At 43.5% G+C, this 27076-nt stretch overlaps 2 protein-coding genes across 7 annotated transcripts in view; one reads left to right on the plus strand and one right to left on the minus strand.

The window, feature by feature from the left end:
• CPSF2 (cleavage and polyadenylation specific factor 2) overlaps nucleotides 1-13922 on the minus strand; it is a 32827-nt gene extending 18905 nt beyond the window's left edge. For 2 of the 4 annotated variants that reach the window (XR_012645905.1, XM_074996602.1), the window contains exons 1-9: nucleotides 13803-13922; nucleotides 13157-13253; nucleotides 6207-6371; nucleotides 5599-5758; nucleotides 5385-5490; nucleotides 3305-3434; nucleotides 1827-1942; nucleotides 1090-1277; nucleotides 268-558 (exon numbers count right to left, since the gene is read on the minus strand). Coding sequence is in view for 3 of the 4 variants with exons in the window: in XM_074996602.1 (XP_074852703.1) it covers nucleotides 268-558; nucleotides 1090-1277; nucleotides 1827-1942; nucleotides 3305-3434; nucleotides 5385-5490; nucleotides 5599-5758; nucleotides 6207-6355 (1140 nt within the window). In the remaining variant the exon portion in view is untranslated. Of the gene's footprint in view, nucleotides 1-267; nucleotides 559-1089; nucleotides 1278-1826; nucleotides 1943-3304; nucleotides 3435-5218; nucleotides 5278-5384; nucleotides 5491-5598; nucleotides 5759-6206; nucleotides 6372-13156; nucleotides 13254-13405; nucleotides 13756-13802 lie in introns of those variants that run through there. The other 2 variants (XM_074996604.1, XM_074996605.1) reach the window with 2 other exon arrangements.
• Nucleotides 13923-14030: 108 nt separating this feature from the next.
• NDUFB1 (NADH:ubiquinone oxidoreductase subunit B1) lies at nucleotides 14031-26351 on the plus strand. Of its 3 annotated transcripts, XM_074996626.1 has the most exons (4): nucleotides 14031-14227; nucleotides 16434-16508; nucleotides 23681-23825; nucleotides 26257-26351. In XM_074996626.1, the coding sequence occupies exons 3-4, from the start codon at nucleotides 23686-23688 to the stop codon at nucleotides 26291-26293; spliced, it is 177 nt and encodes a 58-aa protein (XP_074852727.1). In that variant the 5' UTR covers nucleotides 14031-14227; nucleotides 16434-16508; nucleotides 23681-23685; the 3' UTR covers nucleotides 26294-26351. The 3 variants fall into 3 exon arrangements, with proteins under 3 accessions (XP_074852727.1, XP_074852725.1, XP_074852728.1); XM_074996624.1 differs by lacking the exon at nucleotides 16434-16508 and having other exon boundaries at nucleotides 14048-14227; XM_074996627.1 differs by lacking the exons at nucleotides 14031-14227; nucleotides 16434-16508 and adding an exon at nucleotides 14353-14594.
• The last annotated feature ends 725 nt before the right edge of the window (nucleotides 26352-27076 follow it).

The raw sequence follows: 27076 nt of genomic DNA on the forward strand, positions 1-27076 counted from the left end.
CTTTCTCTACTGATTTCATAACCTTTAGCTAATATTATATAACTCCCTACTATAAAACCTATTTTTGATCTTATCCTTTTTTGATTATGCCAGTCTTACCTCGAATTACAGTTTGATACATTAGGAAACAAGTGGCTATTGAAGTTACTCAGCATTTAGACAAAGTTCTCAATAGTAAAATCAAAAAAAGAAATTTAAGCTAGGTCTTGCACACACTGCCACAGTTGATAAACATCAGAAAATCTGACTTGTAACATATTTTCTTACCTCTATATCTATAACTTTTTCAGAAGGATTATCTATAAGGAATCGTGCTAGCGTGCCAGGTGTGGTCCGATAAGTTAAAATTACAGAGTTTTTGGAATCCTGACACCATTGTATAAAGAGATCTCTTGAAAACCCACATTCCAAATCAGGTTGGCTGGCAAGTACAACTTTGGGGCTAGGCACTCGAGCCAGGTCAGAAAGACTATGACATAATGAGAGATGGCGGAATTGAAATGGATTGTTCCTCTTGTCTTCAAAACACCTCATCAGTTTGTCACTCATCCACTCAACCTAAAGGTGATGTTGGAAAAAAAAAAAAAGGGTTATATCTTTTGTAGGCTTTACATGGTACTTTGTAACAACTAAAACCAACCTACAAACTCTATATTTACACCTAACAGCATTAAAAATGCTCTTCTATAGACTTTCAAGTTGATAGGCACAGGGTGCACACACTTCAAATTAATGTCTTTACCGATACCTCTTTGTGGGCAACCACATATCTTGCACATAAATTTAGGTATTTGTAAAAAATTCCTTTATAACACTGGCAACCCAGGCTAACAGGGCATGTGGTACAAAGAAAATGGATTTCCCTATCTATCAAGTCATGTCACTGGTAGTATTCTGGTGGTATATTACTTAATGGAGGGAATTCAAATCATGAGTACCCACTCTGGAACAGGGAATCAGACCACTAACACAGAAAATTTTCTTCACATTAACCAGAACTATATATTCTTCAATAAAGCGTATTGTTATCAAGCAGCATTATGAAATTAATTATCCACTTCATAAATTTATTTTCATGCCAGAACCCACCTGTGATTTAGAAAACTCCACCACATTGTAGCTGACGTTATTTAAAAGTGCTAAAGAATAGACTCCTAACCCTGCATCTTTTGTTCTCCAAATCTGATCAAGAAGTTGAGCAAGTTCCAGAACTCTGCCTGCTGTATCCACAGCTATTAACACATTTCCATCACCTCGTAACGTCTCCAAGACATTAGCTGGAATAGGATGGTAGAGAAGAAATAAAATAAAATCTAGTAACTGCACTGATAACCATAATTAGAAGGGGAAAAAATATCTTATCTGTCAATCATCAACTATAATCAGAGGAAAAGTAAACCAAGGTTGAATGACCATAAGCAGCATGGAAAATCTTAGCTTAAAAGAGACATTAATGGGAGCTAGGGCCCTCTTACACAGGTATGACCTTACTATTTAACAGTAATAGTAATTGTTTCTTTTAACTCATTTAAGTATTTTTAAACAAGGCCCAAGTAACTTATCTCACAGGAATGGATCAGCTCAGGCTAAATCAAATCATGAAGTCTTTCAACCAATTTTAGGAGGCAGACATTCACTTTTTATCTCAAGATATATTTATTTACAGGTAAGTCTTAGAAAAAATAAAATTAACTGAGTAGCAAACAAAAATTAAGGATTCACAATTTTCATGTATACTGCATTTATTGTAGAAGGAAAGACTTTATAACTCATTTGAAAAACTTTTTCCATTATTATTGCTTTAACTGATTTAGCAAAATACATACTTAACAGTTGTTCATCTCTTTGCTTCCGTCTGGGTTGTATGTAAGTAGCATTAAAAGAATCTGTGATAAGCAGTGAAGGCCTGCTCAGCATTTCCAGAGAACATCCATTTAAATGGCTGAAGGAAAAAAAAATTAGACCACTCAACTTCAGTTTTTTGCATTTTTACAGACAAGACAAAACAGTGTCTTAAGAACCAGTTTCCAAAGTGATAAGCTGACAGTATAACATTTTTTTCCATTAGAGTCCTATCAAAAAAGTAAAAACAACCCTTGCAAAAATCTCTCTCATTGTAAGAATCAGATGATATTTCTTAAGAGAAAATATACTGGAGCATGGAGTTTATGATCTGGCTTCATAAGCATGTACTTATGTTTAGCGAGAAGAGTTTTGTTTAGGTCAAAAGCGAGGGAATTTCACTCTGATTTAATTTCCTACTTTTTGGGCCCCTCCTTCCCCAAAATCTCTTGCCACCCTTTCAACTTAGCTGAAGACAAGCAAACACCAAATATTTTATGCTTTAAGTCTGTAAACTTCTTTCACTCTGTCAAATTAGGAAAATAGCACTCTCGTCTCCATTTATCAGTTTAATATATTTTAATTTAAAATCATCTTAAAACAATACAGAATATAAATTCTCTTTCTTGTGGGAGTGGGGGAAGAGAATTTGTCTCAAGAGAATCCTAGTCCCTCTTTTAAAGGATCTGAAAGAGTTCCACAAAAACCTAAATATGATTCACTTATTTTAAGTACCAAGTCACCTACATGTTTTTTTTCCATTTTCTAAATGTCTGTCCTACTGATTTATTCTCAAATTACTCCTTTATAAGACTACCTGTGAATATTCTTACAGGGTAATGTTTGCTTGTAATCACATTTTGGTCACAGGAGAAAATGAAAACGAAAACAGCAATTGTCTAGAAATATAAATCTAAGATTCAAACTCTCCTTTCCCCAAGAATTGCCCCCCACTGGAACCTTTGCTATCTGCATTTTATAGCTAAATTACTATGCAGCATTTACATCTGTCCTCACTCCCAACACATCAATTGTAACTTCCACTACATATGGGTTTTTAGCAGGATTCTTTTATCCCTGATACAAGAAACGGCTGTTTATTATTGTCTCATTCTTCCTCATAGAATCATTTTTAATTTTTATTTAAAAGATGCTATTTATATTTTATATTCTCTCTTTTCAGGTGGTTGGGGGGGAGATTTCCCTCTATTCCCCCAGCTGCAGAACTGAACATTTGGTGCTTCAAAACTTAAAATTAAATTGAAAACAATTTCAGAAGGAGGAAACAGAGACCTTAATGCTCTGATGTACATACCACCATCAAATCAAGCTATCTGAGTTGAAGTGAAGTTGGCAATCTTAATATTTCATGCCAATGCAAGTATTTATTAGGTACTGTTAAATTACATAGCAATACCAACAGAAATTTGCGGATAAAAATTATTTGCTGTGCTGTACGTACATCTCCCTCTTGTGGTTGAAGTCAACAGCATAAACAATTTCTTCTTCTCCATCTTTAACAATCTTCCAAATTGTGCCTCCTATCATGTGACCAGCTGGCAGTGGTGTAATAGAAAGACCGTGCCCTTTCCCTAGAGAAACAATATTGTAACCTCTCAATATTTCAGATATTGCACACACCTTACAATATATTATCCCAGTCACAGGGTAGTCTAAAATAAACCACTAACCCCAACTTACTACTGAGTGTGGGGGAGTGTGTCAGGTAAGACAGAAATCAATATTCCCTCCAGATTGACTACTAACAATTGTGTAAGTCTCCAGCATTCCCTGTAATTAGGGATTCTTCTCCATGTGGTCTCCAGAAAGTAGAGAGCTGCAAAAGGTATACCAATCTCAGGTTAACGTATACCAATCCCAGGTATATCAATCTCAGGTTGTTCCAGCATAGCTGCAATGCCCATGAAACACATAATTAGTGTTTGCTGTAAGCTGTGCACTTGTGTGGCCACTCAGGAGAAATTCGTATGCTGCCCAGCTGATCAGTAGAGCTTCTGCAGGTTTTTTTTTTTTGTTTCTACTGGTGGTGCACACTCACAAATGCCTTGGTGCACATAAAATTATTCAGCACATGGGTGGAAAAGATTAGAGGGAACATTGCACACAACTGATAACACTTTTTGCCAGTTATTCTATCAATATAACACACAAATGTTCAGGTGAAATGCAACCATCTCTGGAATTGAGAGTGGATGCATTTAATCATACAGCAATATTGCAGACCTAACAGCAAGTTTTATATAATTAAAGTTTCTAGGAAATGACACAAGGTGTTTGGAGTTACACAGATTAGAAATCAGCCAGACCTTGAGGACACACACTTGTCTCTTAAGAAAAATATACGGAAATGTGTTTATAGTGTGCCACAGTATAGGTAATATGCCACTTATCCTCATGGAAATACTCTTAGAATTGATGACAGAGGGAGCATAAACTTTGCCTGTAACCAGCCCTAACATTCTAATCTTGGAAGTCTCCAATGTGTAGTCTCTGAACTCATTTACATTACAAATATAACAAATCAGGGGATTCATAAGACGACGACACAAACTTTACTTGTCTTCTCATTTGGTTTAGTTAGTGTGCATGGGACTTAAGTTCTCTCCATAAATGAGTTAATGCCTTAAACCAGTGGTTCTCAATTTTCCAGATCACAGTACTCTTTTAAGGAGTCTGATCTGTCTTGTGCATCTCCAATGTTCACCTCATTTAAAATCCACTAGCTTACAAAAATCAAACATAAAAATGTCACAGCATACTGAACTACTGAAAAATTGTTTTCTCATTTTCACCATATAATTATAAAATAAATCACTTGGCATATGAATATTTTATCTGCATAGTATACACATACCAGTAAAAGCAAGTATTCTTATGAAATTTTAGTTTAAACTGACTTGGCTACTGCTTTTTAAGTAGCCTGCTGTAAATCCATATAAATCTCTACAAAAGCTGATGTGCCCTTGAAGGACCTCTGCATATCCCTAGGGGTGTGAGAACCTCTGCTTGAGAAACACTGCCTCAAACTGTTACAATTTTGGCAGAAATCTTCAACACTCCTCTCTATTTCAGTTCTTGAAGAACTCGATTTTGTGTTTTGATTTGTGCTCCTTTTCACTTCAGGAAAATATGTAAGCAGCTGTCAATAATGTTACCTTCAACAACAAGGTGTATTTGAGAGATGTGGAAAACATCAGGAGGAAAAAAAAACAAAACACAAAACAAAAAACTTAGGACAGGAGAGTCAAATTCTATCTGGCATAACCCCAACTGCAATGGGAGTTGAGCTTTTTTTTTTTCTGAATTATAATCATGGAGGTCAATCCTCAGTTGGCAATTAGTTATTACAGCTTACATCAATGAGGAGCTGCTACTCCATGGTGCCACTAATCCATTTTTAATGAGCCGGAGGACCTATGTCAGGTATTCTTGTAAAAAAAAAAAAAAAAAAAAAATTAAAATGAAAATGAACAGTAAATCCATTCACACAACTCAGCTACTGCATCCTTCGCAGTTTTTACCTTTCAAGTTCACAATTTGAGAGAACTTGAGCTGCTGTATTTTATCAAAAGCTGCATCTACATCATCCAATGTAAAGAGAGTAAAATCTTCCGTATTGTGGCGAGACTAGAACAAAAAGGAAACAGAGAAAAATATATTAAAAAGCCTAATAATCATATTCTATAAAATGGTTTAATAAATTAAATAAATGTGAAAATATAAAGTAAAATATACCTGATAAAGATCATACATAAACATTTGTCCCATTTTATATACAGGAATGGTTGCATAAATAGCACAGTTTAAACCCATTTTTCCAACTGCATATGGCAGTGCACCAAGATGTAGAGGATCAGGGTGAGAAAGTAGCACTGCATCAACCTGGTGTACATGTCTAAGAAGAAAAAGGAAAAATACATGAAAAAATTACTAGCCCACCCCCCATTTCTATGATAACAGCAAGAGCTAAATCGAAATGCTAAACAGAAAGAAGATTATACTATTTGTATTTAGTCACTTCTGTTGATAATTCAAAGGCCAGAACAGGCCCAAGCACAGCAGTATCTCATAGCAGTATTTATTGGCTCTGCAGGACTATCAGATGTTAGAAGTATACATTTATAACCAATGCAAGTTAATGTAACTCAGAATATACAAACTGAACAGATCTGTATAGTAAAAAATTTTAGAAGAATGATTTCCACTATCATACATGCACTTTTAAACAGCAAATATAAAATTTTGGATTTTTACTCTGTAACATGTAAATGAAATATCATACTATAAAGCATGAAGTGTTTTCAGGGCTTTATTTAAAAAACAAAGGATATGCAACTACTTACTTCCTTAGAGAATCAATGATATCCATTGAAAAATTCTCATCCCAGCCACAGTCCAATAAAAAACGAAACTCGTCTACCTGCAGCAGATAGCACAGAGCAGATTCCTCCTGCACCCCTGAGAGTGTAGTCAACTTGATAATGGACGTCATTTTTCTGTCCAAACGTCTGTTTACCAAAACAGGTATTTTAAAAAGAAAGGTAAACAGCTAATATTGAAACACTTTAGATATTTAGACCATTATTTTATCATCTGTGTAAACATAGGCAAGTCAATAATAATTTTGTATTGATTCTAGATGATTCTAGTTATCAATTACCAGAATTCTTCTGACACCATTTAAGCTGCTATATTGTTCTTACTTTGAAATTGTTTTTAACTATTTCTCTAAAACCTAACAATTTTTTGTTAATGTCAATGATCAGAAATGTTGCAAGTCAACATATGGCAATTTCCTATTTAAAAGCGATTGTTCACTAAGGTTGTGTCTACACTCACATGCCTCTTCTGAGAGAGGTATGCAAATGAGGGAAAATGCAAATGCAAATGAGGTGCAGATTTACATATCTGGCACATCACTTGCACATTCTTCTTTTGAGTGAAGAAAAGCAGTGGACGTGGATCTTTTGAAAGTAAAACCCATCTTCAAAAGAACCCTTCTTTCCCATTTTTATAGGAAGAGTTCTTTCAAAGATGGAGTTTACTTTCGAAAGAGCCAAGTCTTCGCTGCTTTTCTTCTCTTGAAAGAATATGTAAATGAGGCATCAGATATGTAACTCTACATTTCATCTGCATTTTCAATTTCCCTCATTTTCATGCCTCTTTCAAAAGAGGAATGCAAGTGTAGACACAGCCAAAGAGAGCTGGATGTGGATAGGCATACATAAACAAGCTTCTACTGGAGATGAAGATAAAGACAGACTGACAAAAATCTTGAGAAACTAGATCAAAGAACAGAAGACAAGGACTTCAGGTGGTCATCCAGTCCAGTCCTCTGTACTCAAAGGGACTAAGTAATAACTGGTGTTTGTCTAATCCAACAGTTCTCAAACTTCATTGCATGACCCCTTCTCACCACAAAAATTACTACACAACCCTCAGACGGTGGTGGTGGGAGGAAGAAGGATGGAACTGAAATCTAAGGCCAAGCCCAGCCACTCCACGCCATCCAGGGAGATGTTACATGTTAACCTGAGCCTTGCTGCCCAGGCCTGAAGCCGAAGCCTGAGCCCCACTGCTCAGGATTTCAGCCCTCAAGCTTCAACTCTGGACTCACTAGGCCTGGCAACTCTATTAACACAAAGGTTATGACCCAGTCTGAGAACCACTGGACCTGTTCTTAAAACCTCTGATGGGGATCCCACAATCTTCCTATGCAATTTGTCCCAGTACTTAATTACCCAAACAATTAGGAAGTTTTTTCATAATGCACAATCAAAACCTTTTTTGATGCAAATAAGCCAAATGCTTCTTGTCCAAGCCTCAAAGTTAATGAGAACTGTTCTTTCTCTCCCTTGTCTCAAATTTTTATGTCCACTCTGCTCATCTTCTCTTCTCCAGATTTAAAAAAAAAAAGACCATTTTTGTAATCTTTTCTCATAGATATTTTCTACACTTAATATTTTTGTTCCATCTCTTGTGGACTTTTTTCCAGTTTCCTAAAATGTGGTGCCCAAACTGGACAGAATACTCCAGCTGAGTAGAAGACTGTCTTGCTTAAAACCCTCCTGATAATACATCCAGAGTGGTGTTCACATTTTTGTAACAATGTTGAATTGTTGACTTATGATCCACTATAAACTCCAACTCCCTTTCCACAGCACTTGTTCCTAGGCAGTCATTTTTGATTTTGTATATGACTGTTCCTACCTAATGTAATATTCTGCATTTGTCTTTACTGAATTTCATTCTATTTACTTCATAACATTGCACCAGTTTAACGAGCTCATTCTGAATTTTACAAGAGAACTTCAGAGTTAAGACCATCTTGGGAGTGGAGTTTATTCCTAACTCTGATAAAACATGGTTGTTCTTTCAAAAGTTTGTAAGCGCACATTGACTTACTACAGCTTTGAAAATTTACTATGCAAGATAAAAATGCGTTTAACTCCTCTTAATTTAAAACAAATAAAAAAATCACAAACAATATTTTGTCAATTTTTTAAAAGTTTTCCCTTTATATTTTAGTAGTTTGCATTTACCACAGTACTAGTCTTGGTTTTGTTTGGTTTCTGCAGCTGCCTGATTCCATACTTCCAGTTCCAAATAAGGTGTATGATTAACTAGTCAGTTCCTAACTTTAATGTTCATAAGCCTGAGGTAATCTTGTTCCCAAAGAACCTGCAAGCCCTTCCATCTTGGTATCTACTACAGACTTAGATAATGGCATGAAAAGTGTGCTTACAAAGTATATTGTGAAGGTATTGTGCAGAACTGGATCCTGGACTAATCCCTACAGTACTGCACTCAATAGTTCCTTCCAGCTTCACTGAGAATCACTGAAAACTACTCTCTGGGAACTGTTTGCCAATCAGTTACGCACTCAGCTTAGAGTAGCTCCAGTCAGGCCCTATTTCCCTAGTTTATGGCTGTGTCTAGACTAGCCCCCAACTTTGAAGGGGGCATGGCGATTAGGGTGTTGGGAGATTACTAATGAAGTACTGAGCTGCATATGCAGCACTTCATTAGGCTAAATCTCCCCCGTGGCAACTTCCAAGTGTGAAACTTTGAAGTGCCGGCTTGCATGTAGCGGCAGGTACTTCAAAGTGCCTGCACTACTCCGAAGTCCCTTTACTCTGCAAAATTTTAAAGGGACTTCGGAGTAGTGCAGGCACTTTGAAGTACCAGCAGCTGACCCACAGCTACACACAAGCTGGCACTTCGAAGTTCCACGCTTCAAAGTTGTCACGGGGGAGATTTAGCCTAATGAAGTGCTGCATATTCACTGCAGCACTTCACTAGTAATCTCTCAACACCCTAATTACCAGGCCCTTTCAAAGTTGGGAGCTAGTCTAGACACAGCCAATGAGAGGGTATAAGACAGAATCAGAAGCTTTACAAAGGTCAACATATAACAATTTACTTTTGAGGGAATTCTGCTCCAAAAATATTAAAATGTCTGCATATTATAATTCAGCAAAAGTTTACATATTTTATTTGCCAATAAAAAAATACAGGCTTCAGCAAGGCAGTGGGGAGCAATTGCTACTTGCTGCATAGAGGCAGGAGATCGCCCTGCAGCACCACCACCATCATAAAAACCCCTCAAAAAACTCAGCAGTGACACAGCTCCTGACCATGACAGTGCAACGGCTGACCCTGTACCAAGAACAGCCTGGGACTGTACCCCTCTGCACCAGACAAACCAGCATAGCAAAAGGAGCATTATCTCTCATGCTTACCTAGCCCCGGCCCCAGTCTAGGAGTGGTGCACCAGGCTCAGGCATGGAGATTCTAAGTCTGTAGGGGCTTAGCAGAGGGAGATCCAGGAGTGGGGTGAGAGTTCTATGTAGGGTAATCTGGATACAGGCAGCTCAGTGGACAGGTATTTAGCCTCTTTGCTTGAAGCTGGGAATGGACAATAAGGGATGCATCACCTAATGATTACCTGTTCTGCTCATTCCCTCTGAAGCACCTGGCACTGGCCACTACGGGAAGACAGAGCTAGACAGACATTTGGTCTGAGCCTTTATAGCTGTTCTTATGGTCCAAATTCAGTAGAGCCTTATTCCAAAAAGCAGCCTGGCATCTAAAGACCCGCTACTCCTGATATCTTGTGGGAGAAGCCACTTGACCCAAGAGAGCACAGGGGACATCGAAGAAATAACAGGCTCAGAAGTGGGGAGCACAGATTCAAAACTAGGGATTCAGAGGGGAACGCCAGAAAACCCCAACAGTGCCCACTGCTCATCAAAGCTGCGTAGGGAGCCAGCAGATGCCAACCAGAGGAACTCTTCCCAGATGTGCAAGAAAAGGGAAGAGCAGAAATAAGGCCCCCAGTCAGACCCCAGCATCCTCCTCCTGGTACTGTAGACAGCTACTCTGGCCAGTGACAGTAGGAGGTTGATGAAGTCTCACAATTTTGTACAGTCACAGATGGGATATACATATGAAGTAGTGTAGGGTAAAATGCAGACAGAATCTTAACATGAGGCTCTGGAAAAAAAACACTGCAACCTGCCACATTCCAGGCAGGTGTGTGCTAGGGTCTCTCCTCATGCCACAATATGGACAGGCATTAGGGATGAGCGTGAACCATGCCAAGTACACATCCAGGCTCATGGCCATGAAGGAGCCATCAACTGACATCCCAAACAGGCTAAGGAATGAGGGTGAAGTACAGGCTGGCCAACTGCCACTCTTCATCCTTTGTAGATGACAGTAGGCCTATTTGCTATCAGAGAGTTAGGAAGTGAAAGGTGTAGTGCATGAGTACATGAGGGTGTTCCCTTTGTGCAGATCAGAAATAACCTGACTGCAAGGTATGCAGCTACTTTGATTTATGGAAGGGAGGGAGCAGGGGGATGGGGGCCTTGCAGAGAAGGGGCCTGACCAAAAAGTCTGGAGGGAAGCATGAGCAACACTCATTTATTGGATCCCTCAAGTAAAAAACAAGAGGTGAGCAATAAATCTGCTCCCACCTCTTGGAGAACATGAAGGGGGTTCTAAAGGATGGAAAGCCCCCCACCTCCCCTCAGACTAGGAAGTCTCTAATTTTGGTCCTTTCTGCTAGGATCAGCCTCTGATTCACCAACTGGGACTCTACCACCTGGCCTTGAAGATGGAGGTTGTGTATGGAGGTTGTGCGATGGAGGGCTCTGCAAGGAGGTATGTCTTCTCTGTGGGCACCTTGGAGCTAGTCACCAATAGCAGCTTACAGGCCTAGAAGTGATCATGGTAGACCTGGAGGTGGGGGGAATTTGTGCACAGAGGCTCACTGGAGAGCTCCCCATGCAGAGGGAAATTGGACTCTGTCAAGGGGTCCAGATGAAGGTTGAGGCTCATGAAAAATGTCTGGAGGGTATTGGGGGTATGCAATGGGAATCAGGAGAGAGGGTGTAGTTGTGGGAGCCAGACTAGGGGCTGGAGAAGTTGGGGCAGGAGTCCAGCTGCAGCTGGTTGGAGCTCAGGGGAGCAGAGATCCACATGTGGAAGGCCTATCAAGGTGGGCCACATGAAGTGATGGGTTAATCAGCATGGAGATTTGATTATGGGAGCTGGTATAGGTGCAGGGGTGGAAATCCCAGTGTTGGAGAGAGGAGAATCTCAAGTATGTGTATCTGGGGGGGAGAATCCTGATGTGTGGAGAGTGGCTCAATGGAGGTCCTGAGACAGGTAAGGCTCAGCAGAAGGATTAGGTATGGGGAAGCCTGGATGCACTGGGGGTTGGTCAAATTGGGGAGCAATTCCCCATACAGCAACTCCTCCTTCAATGGCTAAGGAGTGGTGGGGGCAGGAAGTGGGGGCACAGAGTTTCCTGCAGTCAGGGAAGGTGTCTGGGGTGAGTCCAATCCAACCCCAGCTGCTCCTTGAAGGTGACAAGGAAGGGGCCCAACCAGAACTAGTCGCTGATCCTGGCACAGGGTACGAACCACGACCTGGGGTATTCCAAGCCCTGCATTCCCCTACCCCCAAACAGTGATTTACCTCTAGGCCGGCTGCTCTGGACACCTGAAATGACATGCTTGTGCTTCTGGAGAGGGGCAATGACCACTCTTGCAACTTCCCTTTACTTCCCCATCAGAAATTATACTTCTGCGAGGAAGCAAAGAAATCTGAGGGAGCCACAAATTCTGCACATACTCAGGAGGTAAAAAAAATCCTCCAAGAGTAATCCATCAATTGTTTCCTCCATCCAGAAGCCTTGTTACCTTGGCAAAGGAAGTTATCAGGTTGGTTTGACAGGGTTTGTTCTCAAACACGTTGACCATACATTATCTTCTAGGCTCTGGATACTGAAGTTAAACTGACAGGCCTGTAATTCTCCTGGATTGTCCCTATGCCTCTTTCTATAGTCTGGCACTGTATTTGTTTTCTGCCAGTCCTCTGGAATCTATCCAGCTTTCTGTAAATTTTCAAGGACAACTAATGGCTCAAATATATATTTTTAGTCAGCACCTTGAGTATTTCAGGATGCACTTCATGAAGTCCTGATGATCTAAAGACATCTAACTTGTCTTTAAACAAATAAACCCTTTCCCCTCCCCCATTTTAATCTCAGACCCTACTTCCTTTCCACTGGCATTCACTAGGTTAGATGTCCAATCACCTCTAATCTCTTTGGTGAAAAGTTCAGCAAAAAGTCATTTAGCACTTCTGCCATTTTCAAATTTTCTGTTATTGATTCTCTGCACTGAGTAACAGGCCTACACTGTCCTTAGTCTTCCTCTTCCATCTAGTGTATTTGTATAATGTTTTTGTTAGGTTTTACATTGCCAACTGGTTTGATCTCATTTTGTGCCTTATCTTAATTGTGTCTATATCTATGTTTTTTAAATATTCATCCTGTATCATTTGCCCTAATTTTGATTTTACACCACTCAGTTTCAGACCATTGAAGATTTGTTGGTTAGGCCATGTTGGTCTCTTGTGATAACTCTTATCTTTCTCACCATGAGGTAGTATGCTCTTGTGCCCTTAATAATGGCCTACTGAAAAACTGTTAACTCTTGCAAACTGTTTCCTTAGGCTCCTTACCCATGGGATCTTACTTAAGTCCCCAAGGTTGGTAAAGTCGGCATGCCTGAAATCTATTACCTTCATTCTCTGGTGTTCACTCTTACCGTTCCTTAGAATCATGAACAGATCATTTCCTAATGGCCACTATAAGCATGTGAGTTTACAAAGAAACTTTAGCTTTTCAAACGTACAAACGAAAACCGTGAGTGACGTGGGTCTCCTTTCTCTAAAGGCAAAGCATGTTTAGTCTTGAGAAAAGAAAGCAGGCAGAGACCTGAAAATAGTCTTCAAATGTTAAAGGCCACTAACAGGATTAGGCTCAAGTGGTTTCCGTGTCCACTGAAGGCAGGACAAGAAGTAAAAGACTTAATCTGCAGCAAGAGAAAACAGGATTAGACATTAGAAAAAAATTCTTAACTGTAACAGTAGTTAAGGTCTCTTCCCAGAGATCCTGTCCAACACCCACCCTTGGTCCACCCATACTCCCACAGGGACTGAACGAGATAACATCAGAACACCCCACCTCTGACTCCGTGATAGCCAGGAGGCTAGCAGGTACCCCTAAGCAGAAAGTCAGGCCAACACGACACTCTCACTCACAGCTCCATCGTTCCCTGGGAGCCTGGTGACCCCACTCTGACGTGAGAACAGACTCATTCTCGCCTCCCCGTGGAAGTGCGCCCTCGGCTCGGGTTTCCTCTCCCCCACTGGTCCATCCCCGTCGCTCCCGGCCCAAGACAGTGCGGGGTCAGGGAAGCACCTCCCCGTACTGTCGCTGATGACGGGGCGATGCGGTAAGTCCCCCCATGAGATCAGTCTAGACTGGTCAAATGGCCTTCTCGCTCGCCAGGGCCAACGTGCGACGCGCTGTCAGGCTCTGCCCGGAAACACGCAGGGGGACGATGCACCCCGGCACCTACCTCACCACCAGCCCTACGCCGCTGCCCCTAGCCCCCTACACCCCCAGGGATCAGCACAGGGGAACCCCAGCCGCCTCCTCAGCTACACCCCACGTCTTCCACAGCTGCCGCCATTTTGAACTGGGGAGGAGGCGGAGCTAGGCAGTAGGGAGCGAAAACGGATTGGACTATACCATTATTATCGGGGGGCTCGAGGCACTCAGGGCTCACAGCATCTCTGTTACAGGAGCTGGGCCATAGCCACTAACAAGGGTGGTGGGTGGAACGCTGACATAAACGCGCCGGAGGAAAGCAAGTCCCCCTCTCCGCAGCTAATGGTCTGTTCCGGCAGGCTGGAGGCTTCTGCAGAAGCAGCTTAACTGGCTCCAGGTGCCCTTGGGCTCGGTACAGGCGGCAGCAGGCCTAGGCCTAGGAGCGGGCCCCAGGTGAGCGGGGCCGGGTGGCGTGCGCCTGGGGGCTCAGAGGCCCCGCGGGTTGCCCCGTTTGCCTAGGGCCTGGCCCGGGCACTGTCACTGCTGTGTGGGGAACCCGCTGGGTGGGACTTCCGCAGTAATTCTGGGCCTGTGCGGAGTGGCGCTCGCGCTGAGACCGGGGGTGCTCATACCGGAATGCTCCTGGGAGCAGTGGGGGGCTGTGCTTGGCGCTGTACAGCCTCGACACCCCAGCACGACGTGCGCGCAACGCTCACACTCAAGCGCTTCCTTTTGAGTCCGCCTTGAGCGTGCGAGCAGCGCGAGCCGTGGTGGAACCGAGTGTTGTGTCACCAGATAGAGTTACTGGAGTACTTGAAAAGTAAGAGGCAAAATCCAAGCGATGTAAGGGGCCTGGTTAATACTACGCGCTTGTTGTGGACTGGGACTTGTGTAAAGCAAAGTCGAATTCAACAATTTTCAGCCCGTTGTAGGCTCCGGGTGGGCAACTTTCGCGAGGGGGCGGGGCCCTACGAATTTTGGTGAGTGGTCGCAGCTGCACTTTCTGCCCTACTAACGAACGGGGTGTGGTCTGGGACTGAATGGGAGTGCAGGAGGGGGTTCTGACCTATGACAGGAGTGCAGGAGGGGGTGCAGGATCTGGAAGGGAGTGTGGGTCTGAGAGGGGATTCTGAGCTAGGGCCGGAAGTTGGGTTGTGGAAGGGGGTTCTGGCTCTGGTGCTGGCCATAGGTAACTCCTGCCTGGTAGCCCCTGGAGTGCTCAGGCTGGCTGCCTGCATTGCGTAGTGGCCCCATGCCATTCAAGGCTATTGGGCCATTGAAAAGAATGTCTTGCCCACTCCCCCAAGCTATGCAGAATATAAGGGGCAGCTAGTTTCTGGCCAGTGGGAGCCATCTAACTTAGTGATTTCCCCCCCTTTTTCAGTTCCACAGCCCACTTCAATGAGATGAACAATTCCATGGAACACCTACTCTTCCCAACTGAATCAATTGCTGATAAATGTCACTGACTAAGGTTTACTATGGTTATAGTCTTACTAGAGAGGTTTGCAATTTTCCCTTTCACTCCTGTTTGAAGAGGGGTGGGAAATCGACCACCCAGCACTAGTCAGAGCCTCATGAGGCGAGTCTGCCTGAGTCCCAGCTAGTGCAGGGTCTCCATTTCCCTCTGGCTCCTTTGCAAAGCTTCTGTGAGGGGAAATTGGCCATCCTCACACTAAATGGGAATCAGATCTAGGTGTGCCTTCAAATTTAATCATTTTTCCCCACCCCTTTCCTCTGCAAAGAGCTGGGGGAGGGGAAAGTGATGAAAATTCTGCAGTACGCTTAGACAGCTCTTGTGGCACAACAGTTGAAAATCACTGGTCCAACTTGCTCTTAATTACCAAGGGAGGTGGTAGAGGTTATCAGTTCCAGTGCTTACCTATCCTTATAGTTTAAAAGGTTTTTCCTGATATTGATCTTAAATCTTCCTTCTTGTAAAATTAAGCTGTTTATCTGTTTGGTTCTTGACTGATATGGAGAATAACTGATCACCATCCTCTTTGCTACAGTCTTGTACGTATTTGAAGTGTGTTGTCCATGTCCCTTCTCAACTCTTAACCAAATGGGCTAGATTCGCAAAAGGAATTAAGTAACTAACTGCCGCTTTGGGCCCCTGAATCCCAGAGTCTGGCATCATGGGGACTCGCACTCCCACTCAGTTGCTCCTGACCTATAAGCCCCAAAATTACTCAGCATCTAAATTTCTCCAGTAACAGTTCATTAGGCATCTATGTTCTTGTCTCTGTACATGTGTATTATGGCCCCGTGACAAGGATTTGGACACTTTAAGCTTCAGAATGATGCACAAACCAGGAGAACTAACTTGCTTGTGGGAGCTGATTGGGTAAATACTGTATACTCAGACCTCAACCATGTTGAAGCTATTGCACTCTGGATAAATAATGAAAGAATCATTGGTCTAGAGAGAGCAGGTGAGCAAGCATGAGAATGACTTTGTGGTTAAAGTATTCACCTGGAAGGAGGTAGTCCAGAATCCAGCTCCTCTGCTCTAATAACTGTGTAAAATATCTAGCCACATTGGAACTTTAGCAGGAAACACTGAGGGAACCTCAGATTAGAATATTTTATAGCACAGTGATTAGGGCACTCAGTTGCGATATGGCATATCCCTGTTTGTATCACTTCTTTCCCTCAGATGGAGTGGGTGCTTACCTGTGATGTGGAGATCCCAAGTTGAGAATCCTGAACCACTGGGTTAAATGTTATTCGGGTATGACAAGAGAAGCTCCTTCTCTTTCCACCTTTCATTTCTTTCTCACATTTCACTTGCAAAAGTCGTATAGGCACTCTATCTCCAAGAGAGTGTTGTGCAGCTAGAATCCCAGTCAGAGATATTCCTGCAGCCCAGATTTAGGTGCCAGGCTTTGAGAGAGGTGTATGGTTTAGTATGGGGTATACAAAGTGTGAAGGGTGTGAAACTTCTTAAAGGGGGGCACAGCATAATTGGGTCTAAGGCTCATCCATCTCATTAAAGGTGTTAAACTATATTACTGTTCTTATGTATGTGTATTCATATTTATATACGGTTGTAAAAACTTCCTTTAGTCTACATATTTTCTTCATGCTGAAAGGGGATATTTTTCAAATGAACATAAACAAAATTTCCATCAGATTAGGTTAGACAGGTTGGTGGTGGAGTGGGGGACTGCTAACTGCAGAGAAGAAAAGTGAGACCTGAACCAAAAAGTTTGCTCACCCCTGGCTTAGCACACGCCCCTCAGCTCACTGCTTCTATTGGTTACCTTAGTTAAAGCAACATGCCAAGATGCTCTTTATGTGAATGCCATTCATAAGCACCTGCTCGTTCACTTAATAAGGTGCGAGGCACCAAATGTGGGTTTTGTGAATTCTTTTTCTAGGAGCCTCAGATTCTTTGTGAATCTAGCCTAGTATGCTCAGTTGTTGTGGCTTTTTTTTTTTTTTTTCCCTCCCCCGCCCCCAGCGCCCCAAGGTGGTGAAAGTTTCCAAACCTCTTACCTTTGTGCATGGGAGGATTGTTGTGGGGGAGGGGGGGGTTGGGTTTTTTTTTTTTTGTTTTGTTTTTTGTTCTCTTCTAGATTCTCTCAAATTCCTTCCTTAACTGTGATGCCTAAAACTGAACACTGTTGCCCAGCGAGGTCTCACCAGACCAACATTGGGCAGAACACTTGCCTCCCAGCTCTTATGTTCCTGTGGATGTATAGCAAAATGACAGGTGCCTTTTACATAACAGTATCATACTGTTGACTCAAGGAATCCACTTTGGAGCACTTGCAAGAGGGGAAAGTGATCAAAAGTAGCCAACATGGATTCACCGGGGGCAAGTCCTGCCTAACCAATCTGATTGGCTTCTATGATGAGTTAACAGGCTCTGTGGACATGGGGAAGTCAGTGGATGAGATATACCTTGACTTCAGCAAAGCTTTTGATATGGTCTCCCATAACACTCTAGTCCATAAGTTAAGGAAACATGGTTTGGATCCTTGGACTACAAGATGGATAGAAAGCTGGCTTAAAGATCAGGCCCAATGGATAGTGGTCAATGGCTCAATATTTGGATGGTGGTCGGTTTCAAGCAGAGTGCCACAAGGCTTGGTTCTGGGGCCAGTGTTGTTCAACATCTTTTATTAATGACCTGGATGAGGGACTGGATTGCACCCTCAGCAAGTTTGCAGATGACACAAAACTAGGGGGAGAGGTAGAGACAGAATCCAGAGTGACCTGGATAAATTGGAGGATTGGGCCAAAAGAAATCTGTAGTCCTGTACCTGGGGCGGAAGAATCCCAAGCGTTGTTACAGGCTGGGGACTGACTGGTTCAGCAGCAGTACGACAGAAAGGGACCTAGGGGTTATGGTGGATGAAAGGCTGGATATGAGTAAACAGTGTGCCCTTGTAGCCAAGAAGGCTAACGACATACTAGGGTGCATTAGGAGGAGCATTTTGAGCAGATCTAGAGTAGTTATTCCCCTCTATTCTGCACTGGGGAGGCTGCATCTGGAATATTATGTCCAGTTTTGGCGCGGCCCCTGTGATGGGGTTCTGGGGTCCCCCAAGCTCTGCACCCTGTCCGCAGGCAGGAGAGTCTCTCACTCAGCAGGAAAACAGCAGGTTTATTAGCCGACAGGACACAGCATCATACAGAGGAGTCAGTACAGCAGGCAGAGACAGCCAGTCCAATCCATGTTGGGGAGAGGAGGCCCCGAGGGGCCCCCAGAGCTGGGGCCTTGCCCCCTCCTTTGTCTCTCTCCTAGCCCAGACTAACTGCTTCCAACTCCCAGTTCCAATTCAAACCCCTCAGGCTCCACCTCCTCCTTTGTCTGCAGTACAAAGGTGTTACCTGGTTGTCAGGGTTACCCTCAGCAGGAGCCCCACACCCTCTGTGAGCCACGCACACGCACACAGGTATCCCCCACTCCATCACATCTCTCCCCGCTTCCAGACCGAACTGAGCGGGGTCACTCAGCCAGTGACCTGGGGAAGTTTGGGGCCCTTCCCTTGTGATTGGGCATTGGCTGCACCCTTAGTGCTTCCCTTGATGTGCACCACCTCCATGTTATAATCCTGCTGGGGGAGGCTCTAACTTAGGAGCTTGGTTTTGGACCTTTTTATGTGATGCAGCCGGGCAAGTCCCTTTAGTTCCCTCAGGTTGGTCGGTCTCCCTGCTTCTGTTTTTGGTCCATCAGCCACGTTCTTAAGTCGGGCAGGCAGAGCCCATACAGATGCTGCAGCACCAACAGATTAAATAGTTCTTTTTTGGTCTGGGCCCTGCCCTGTCTGCCCACCAGTTCATACAGCTGCTCCAGCCAATGTCTGGAATTTAGTTACAGTCCAGTAAAGGAAGGTACAAATGCTTCCACCCTTGGCATTTAGCCAGACCACCAAAATGGTTGTGTGCCTCAGTTTCCCCTTCCATGCCACACAATAGGTTTGGAATGTTCCTCCTCATGTGAGAGGTTGCAAGACTAGTTACGGGGAACAATGGTGACATTTTAGAGTTACAGACTTCTTCAACATACAACTTATGCTTCTACATTAATGTTATGTTAAATGGCTCTTTTCAAACATTTAGTACATGGTACAATTTTACAGCTTTTGGTAGCAGCACCCCTTGGTTACAGCAGTTAGTGTGAGTAACAGAACAAACCCATTGCAACTGTACATTTACATTGCTCTTTGGTAGACCACAACCTTTGTGCAACATTTTTGAGAATCTGGTATTTTGGGGATAAATGGCTGAGGCCTTTTTTAGCACCATCAAGTTTTAATCTTCTTTTTTGCCCCCTGGGGTGGAAATTTGATCTCTCTGGGTGTGCCCTCCCTTCTAACAAGAACTGGGCCATTGATGATCTCAGGGAGACGGCCCCCTCCCTGCCAGTTTGGAAATTTGCAAACCAAACTGGTTTTTAAAAGTTGTTTTGTGAGTCCCAGAGGCAGAATCCACATGGAGGAATTCCTGTTTATTCCTCACTGGCCCACCAGGCCCAAAGCTCCTTTGTCCTTCCACCTCCAACTTCTGCCTCCCCCATGGAATTAGAAGTGGAGTCCAGTATAAGAATATAAGTGTTTCCACCATCTGGAGATGGGGAGTTGCTGGCCCTCTCCTGCATTCTACAGAGACTGACTGTGCAGCTGTTTCACTTGGTTCTCACAGGGCTGCTCACATTCCCTGATAGTTTTCACTTTACTTGCATTAACTTCCAATTCCTGAGAAACCTTTACCCTGCCTGCTTTGGACCCTTCCAGAGCACAGCCAGTGGTTTCACACTCAGGCAGGTCCTGGCCATCAGGAGCTGAAACAAACTTCTCCCCAGGCAAAGGGCTGCTCTGGCGCTTACAGACAAGCACCTTTCCTGTTCACTCTCCTTCACCTCACTCCCATTTTTTGCAGTCCCCACAGACGGGTCAGGAAAAGTTTTAGGGAAATTCTCTTCCTTAAGAGCTCCCCCAAACAATAACTCACCCCTGTTTGCCTCCACGGGGGCACTGCTCCCTTGAGCCACAACCAGCTCCTGGGTTTCACCTACACCCAGGATCACTTCTGGCCCATCAGGCAGATTCCCACGTAATCCCCCTCCAGGCAGACAGCCAGTACCACCGGACAGAAGGTTAGGGTCCCTTTCCTCCCTTTTGCTACCAGCTCCTTTATCTTCATCAGTCAGCGTAACTCCATTGCCAGTCTGCTCTTCCTGTGTCCTGGCGAGAGGATGACTCTGGTAGGACAGATTCCTCTCACCCCCTCCCAGTAACACCTCAGCATTAGGCAAAGAACAAGTACCAGAATCGTCTGGTTTCTGGGATTCCCTGATGATACTAACTGGATTAGACCAAGTTAAAGCATCATCCCCCCCTGAGAGACACAGAGGTAGGCCCACTTCCCATCTGGGCTTTAGCTGCCCTCAGATCCAGCTTTGGGATCTTGGCTCCATCTTGAGCCCCCACAGGCTTAAGCAAAGGATTCACTTCCCCAGAAGCAGAAGCACTTTTTTTTTTTTTTTTTTTTTTGCACCAAGGACCAGTGTCCTTAGCAGGGATACCACTGCCCATTCCAGAGCCATTCCCTTTGCTCCAGCCCCCATGGCTGGGTTTAGGCACACCTGGAATGCTCTTTCCTGGTGGTTCCTTCTCCAGCCACCCCAGGCTGGGGAAGTCTTCCTCAGACAATGGGCTAGTTTCCTCGTTGGCACCTTTTCCAAACGCAGGCTCTGCTCTCTCCCCAGGCTGCTGCTGCTGTTCAACACAGACAGACAATGGGAGACACTTTCTCCTTTGTCCCAGCCCCCCGGCTGGTCTCCACACACACACACACACACACACAGAAGGTGGAGCAGCTTCTCTCACAGACAACTTGCCATTCCCAGTGGATCAGCTGCTTTCCTGCACAGACACACAGGCACCTTTCTTGGCCCAGGCCTGGAAAACTCTTCGCAGGTCTGTCTTGGCCACTAGTAGATGATGGGTTGGAATCGCTCCTTCCCTCCTTGAGCTGTGGCAGGCCACTCGGTTTAGAGCTCCATGCAGTCCAGGGTTCCCTGCCCCGATTCGGGCTCACCTCTGCAGGATTCTCCCCAGCCCTCAGCTCCGCCACTGCACATCCACGCTGCCTTGTCCAGCTTCTTTAATCTCAATTCGGTTTCCAGGTGCTGCCACTTCACAGCGGAGTTGCTCAGCGTGGTTGCAGGCTCTCAGGCTGATGCCCTCTGCACCCCACGATTCCTGGAAGAATCCCTTCAGTGTGCCAGGCTTCTTGCAGGTCACAAGCTGCCCGGGGTTAGGCCGTAGGCCCCTCTGGGACCGACTCCAACAGACTCCCAGCGGAACCCCTTCTTCAGTGTGACACCCGCTCTCAGGGACCATGAGCACCCTGTCTTGGGAAGGACTCATTCAGCGTCAGCCTCCTCAGGGGTCACTTGTTCCTGGGGGTTGGGCTCTCGGCCCCGCCACCTTCTGGGACCGACTCCAACAGCGTCCCAGGAGTAACCCCTCCTCGGGTGTGACACCCCCTCTCGAGGACCACAACCGCAGTTGCTTGGGTTCGGCCACAGGCCCCTCCGCCTTGGGGAACTGCACCTCACTGCCCTTCAGCACACCTGGGTCTCGCAGGCCCCACTTCTTCTGGGGCCCCGGTCACTTACTGCTGGATGCTCCATCCTCGGGGTGCAGAACATCCCACTCCTGACACCAGTGTGATGGGGTTCTGGGGTCCCCCAAGCTCTGCACCCTGTCCGCAGGCAGGAGAGTCTCTCACTCAGCAGGAAAACAGCAGGTTTATTAGCCGACAGGACACAGCATCATACAGAGGAGTCAGTACAGCAGGCAGAGACAGCCAGTCCAATCCATGTTGGGGAGAGGAGGCCCCGAGGGGCCCCCAGAGCTGGGGCCTTGCCCCCTCCTTTGACTGTCTCTCTCTCTCTCTCTCTCCCAGCCCAGACTAACTGCTTCCAACTCCCAGTTCCAATTCAAACCCCTCAGGCTCCACCTCCTCCTTTGTCTGCAGTACAAAGGTGTTACCTGGTTGTCAGGGTTACCCTCAGCAGGAGCCCCACACCCTCTGTGAGCCACTGCGCACACACACACACAGGTATCCCCCACTCCATCACAGCCCCCCCCCCCCCCCAGTATAAAAAGGATGTGGATGTGCTGGAGCAGGTTCAGTGGAGGGCAACAAAAATGATTCAGGGTCTGGAGCACAGGACCTATGAGGATAGGCTGAGGGATTTAGGCTTAGAGGTGATTTAATAGCAGACTTCAACTTCCTGAAGGGGAGCTATCAAGAGGAGGGTGAGGAAGCTGTTCTCAGTGGTGTCAGATGGCAGAACAAGGAGTAATGGTCTGAAGTTGAAGAGGTAGAGGTGTAGGTTGGATATTAGGAAAAACTACTTGACCAGGAGGGTGGTGAAGCATTGGAATGTGTTGCCTAGAGAGGTGGTGGATTCTCCATCCCCCAAGGTTTTTAAGTCCTTGCTTGACAAGGTCCTGGCTGGGATGACATAGTGGGGGTTGATCCTGCTTGAACCAGCAAACTGGACAAGATGACATCCTGAGGTCCCTTTCAGCCTTATGATTCTATGACTTGCATTCTATTTGTGATCCCCTGAAATCACCAGATCCTCTTTCAATACTGCTGGTGTGTGATTTATTACTCGTTTTGTACTTGTGCATACTTTCCTAAGTGTAGTTCTTTATTAAATAGCCATTTTATTGACTTCAGATCAACTCTCCAAAGTATCAAGATAATCTTGAATTCTGAGCTTGCAACCTCTCCCTACTCGGTGTCGTATTTTGTAATCATAGTCTCCACTCCATTATTCAAGCCATTAATGAAAATATTGAATAGTACCAGACCAATGACAGTGGACCATTGATAACTCTTTGACCTCAGAGTAATGGCATCTAGACTTATAAATTCTATGTAAAGTCCTCCATGATACATATTTTTTTTTGAGAACCAATATTCTATTTTACAGCAAGGCAGACTTCTGATAACTGGATTATTAATAGATAAGCAGTTTTGGGACACCTTAGAGGCTAACAAATTTATTGGGTCATGCATTTTCATGGGTAAACCTATGAGATGATTTCTGTTGAGAGAATTTTGCCATAACTTGAAATGCAAATCCTCAACATGTGAAAAATCACTTTTAAGGTTATTTGGGTTACATTCCTATTTCTTTAAGGCAAAATTCTACTCTGTGCTGCAAATTCAGTCAATTCTGGTATTCCTAGGAATCTCACGTGGACCTGGGAGAAGCATTTTTCTCTGTTGAATTTTGTGCTGACCTTGGAATTTCTCCGTGTAATCACGAATACCTCATTATTGATGTACTAGGTATATGCAGTAGTTCGTGTTCCGATTTTTCTGCCTCTTCCCGCACCACCTCAAACTTTTTTCTTTTTCTTCTAGCAATCATGGTGAACTTTGTCCAATTTGTACGTGACTACTGGGTCCATGTTTTATGTCCCATGGGATTTGTTGTTGGGTACTACCTGGACAGATGGAATGATGAAAAACTTACAAATTTCAGAAACAAGAGCGTGTTGTTTAAAAGGTTAGTTTATGACCAGATCTTGTTTAAATAAAATAATCTGTTTTGAAGGGCTTAATTCTAATCTCACTGAAGTGATACAAGTTCTGATGTTGACTTCAAAGGAAGCAGGATTTTGCCCAGTAGGAGCTGTCCTGCAGAATGCTAAGCATCTCGGTTGAGACGATTTGGTGGTCTCAACTCCAATTTAAATTCGTTGTAATTAAGAAATCTTGCGGTCCTTCCCCATATTAAGAGTGGTATGGCCAAAGGTTCATCAAGCACAGCAGCCTGTCTTTTGCTGGTGGCCACTGTTATAAGGTTCAGAGGGAATGAACAGAACAGTGTAATAGTCAGGAGATCTATTTTCCCCCGCCACCCCCTTTTTTGTTGTCCCACCTTCTGGCAGTCAGTGGCTTAGAAACACCCAGAGCGTTGGCTTGAATCACTGACAGTTTTTGCAAATAGCTATCGATGGACCTATTTTCTGTTAACTTATCCAGTTCTTCTCTAAACTCAATTATACTTGTGGCTTTCACAATGTCTTCTGTCAAACAGCTTTACAGGGTAACTGCAGAGTGTCAAGTTACTCCTTATGGTTGTTTCAAACTTGCTGCCTACTACTTTCATTGGGTGACCATGGTTCTTGTGCTCTATGGAAAGGGAAGTAATATTTCCCTATCCCCTTTCTCTGCACTAGTAATGCTCTTATGTAGACCTCTATCTTACCTCTCCCTTCATGGTCTCTTTCTTAAGCTGAACAGTACCAGTCTTTCATCTCTCTTCATATGAAGCTGTTCCATATCCTTAATTACTCTTGTTGTCCTTTTCCATACCTTTTCCAATTCTAATATCATCCCAGAACTGCACTAAGTATTCAAGGTGTGAGAATACCATGTATAGTTGCTAATAAGACTGAAAATATAATAATGCAATCTCCTTTCCTAATGGCTCCCAACATTGTGGGTTGTTTTTGACTGCTGCTGCACGCTAAGCAGATGTTTTCAGAATACTAGCCACAATAAGTTAAAGATCTCCTTTAGTGGAAACAACTAATTTAGAACCCATCACTTTGTATGTATAGTTGGAATTACACTTTTCTAACAATGTGTTTTTTGCAGTTAATATTGTCTTTCAATGTGCTATTTTGGTCCTCAGTCACTGAGATTCATTTGTCACTGTTTGCAGTCAGCTTTGTACTTACCTATCTAAAATAAGTTTGTATCATCTTCAAACTGTGTCAACTCACTGTCTGTCCCCCATTCTAGATCCATTGTGAATATGGTGAACAGCATTTTTCCAGTACAGATCCTTTCAGGGACCCTGCTTTTTATCTCTCTCCATTGTGAAAACTGACCACTTATTCCTACCCTTCATTTCCTAATTTTTATTCGTTACTGATCCATGAGAACTTTGTCTCATCCCCTGACTGCTGACTTTACCCAACACTTCCATCAAATGGATCACCCTAATCCATTGCTTGTTGACACCTAAACATTTGACAGTTCTTTGACGATATGAATTCCCTTTACAAAAGCTGTTAGCTCTTTCCCTACATGTCATGCTCATCAACTATCTGATGACTATGTTCTTTACAACAGTTGCAATTAATTTTCCTGGTACTGAAGTCCCATTGAGTTCCTTGGGAACAGCACATACATGAGGGATAGGCTCCCAATTCAATCCATTTACTTTAAGGGGTGGGGAGTGCTGAAAATGCATCTTTTTTCAGTTGCTTCATAGAAACCCTTCTAACCATCATATGGGGGTCTTTGTCAGGCTTTTAAAGTATTTGTCAAGTCTTCATTAGCTACATATGACAACTAAGGCCACAGTCGTCCAGTGAGCTCCACTCCAATGTGAATGGACTGTGGCATGAAGCCCCATTTTAATCCATGGAGATCTGCTGCTGCAGTGTCTTAACAGCGCTCATTCTGGGAAGCGCTAATGTGGAAGGGAGTCAAGGGAAATACATAAAAAAAAAGAGCAGTCCAGTAGCACTTTAAAAGACTAATTTATTGGGTGATGAGCTTTCGTGGGACAGACCCACTACTTCAGATCCGTGGGTCAGTTCCATGAAAGCTCATCACCTAATAAATTATTTTGTTAGTCTTTAAAGTGCTACTGCACTGCGTTTTTGTTTTGATAATATAGATGAGCACGGCTTTCTCTCTGTTACTATAAAACAGAAGGAAAGTGTAAAGAAAAAATTGATTCCAACCCGTAAGAGTTCTTTAAAACATATATACAGTTAACTTTTAATATCCTTGATTTTCCTTTTAACATAGAAATCAAGATCTGTTACAAAAGCTATGATAGTGAAATGCTAACTTAAATCTATGAATAATGTAAATTACAGTCTGCAGAAGTCTTGTGCACTACCTAATTTTATTATCCTCTTCTCTCTCTCTTCTCCCCCCCCCGCCCCCCCCCCCCCCCCCCCGGCCCCATACAGGGAGCTGAAACCCAATGAAGAAGTTACCTGGAAATGAAGGCTGCATATTAAATGGAAAATGCTTCCATGTAATTAAATTGAGATTATATAAACTAGTGGATGATGTCTTTTGTTTTCTTTCCAAAGATAAAGTTACAAAGGTTTTGCACTTTGTTTCTAGTGCTTGCTGTTCTTCTTCATTGGCTTAATACCATGATTTAACTCTGACAACTTAATTTCCTGATCCCTTTCCATTTTGAAAGACAATTTAGTAATATTACTAATAAATACCCTGTTCAAACTTTTGGAAAAAGTTTTGTTCCTAAAGCAAAAAGGTACACAGTATACAAAAAATGTGTAAAAGGCATTTATATTTAAAACATACATTTCACAAAGCAAAGATTTATAACTTTGAAGGATTTTTATTAAAGTCAGAAAGGTTCAACTGTAAGGTGTGTTGTAGTAGTTTTAGGCCTAAACTGAAACAAATTAGTAGAAATGTTTTGTGACATCTAATTTTTGCATCAGTTTTCTCTTTGAATTTAAATTCCCTCTACTGTTTGCAGTTCAAAGCAGCTGTTGGTGCATGAAAACCGTACAACGACAATAATTAACCTGACTAGTCTCTATTTTGAATGTTATGCCTTCCTCCCACCCCATGCTCCAAAAAAAGCTGTGAACTGGCTGACTGTTTAAATAAATGCTTTTGCTCTGGCTTATTTATACCTGGCCCTGCAGCTTTCCAAGACCAGCATCTGATGAAGTGAGTCTGTGCTCACGAAAGCTCATACTCAAAACTTTTCTGTTAGTCTGTAAGGTGCTACAGGACCCTTCATTGCTG

This window comes from Carettochelys insculpta, chromosome 6 (genome assembly GCF_033958435.1).
Source record: "Carettochelys insculpta isolate YL-2023 chromosome 6, ASM3395843v1, whole genome shotgun sequence".
Taxonomy (NCBI): domain Eukaryota; kingdom Metazoa; phylum Chordata; order Testudines; family Carettochelyidae; genus Carettochelys; species Carettochelys insculpta.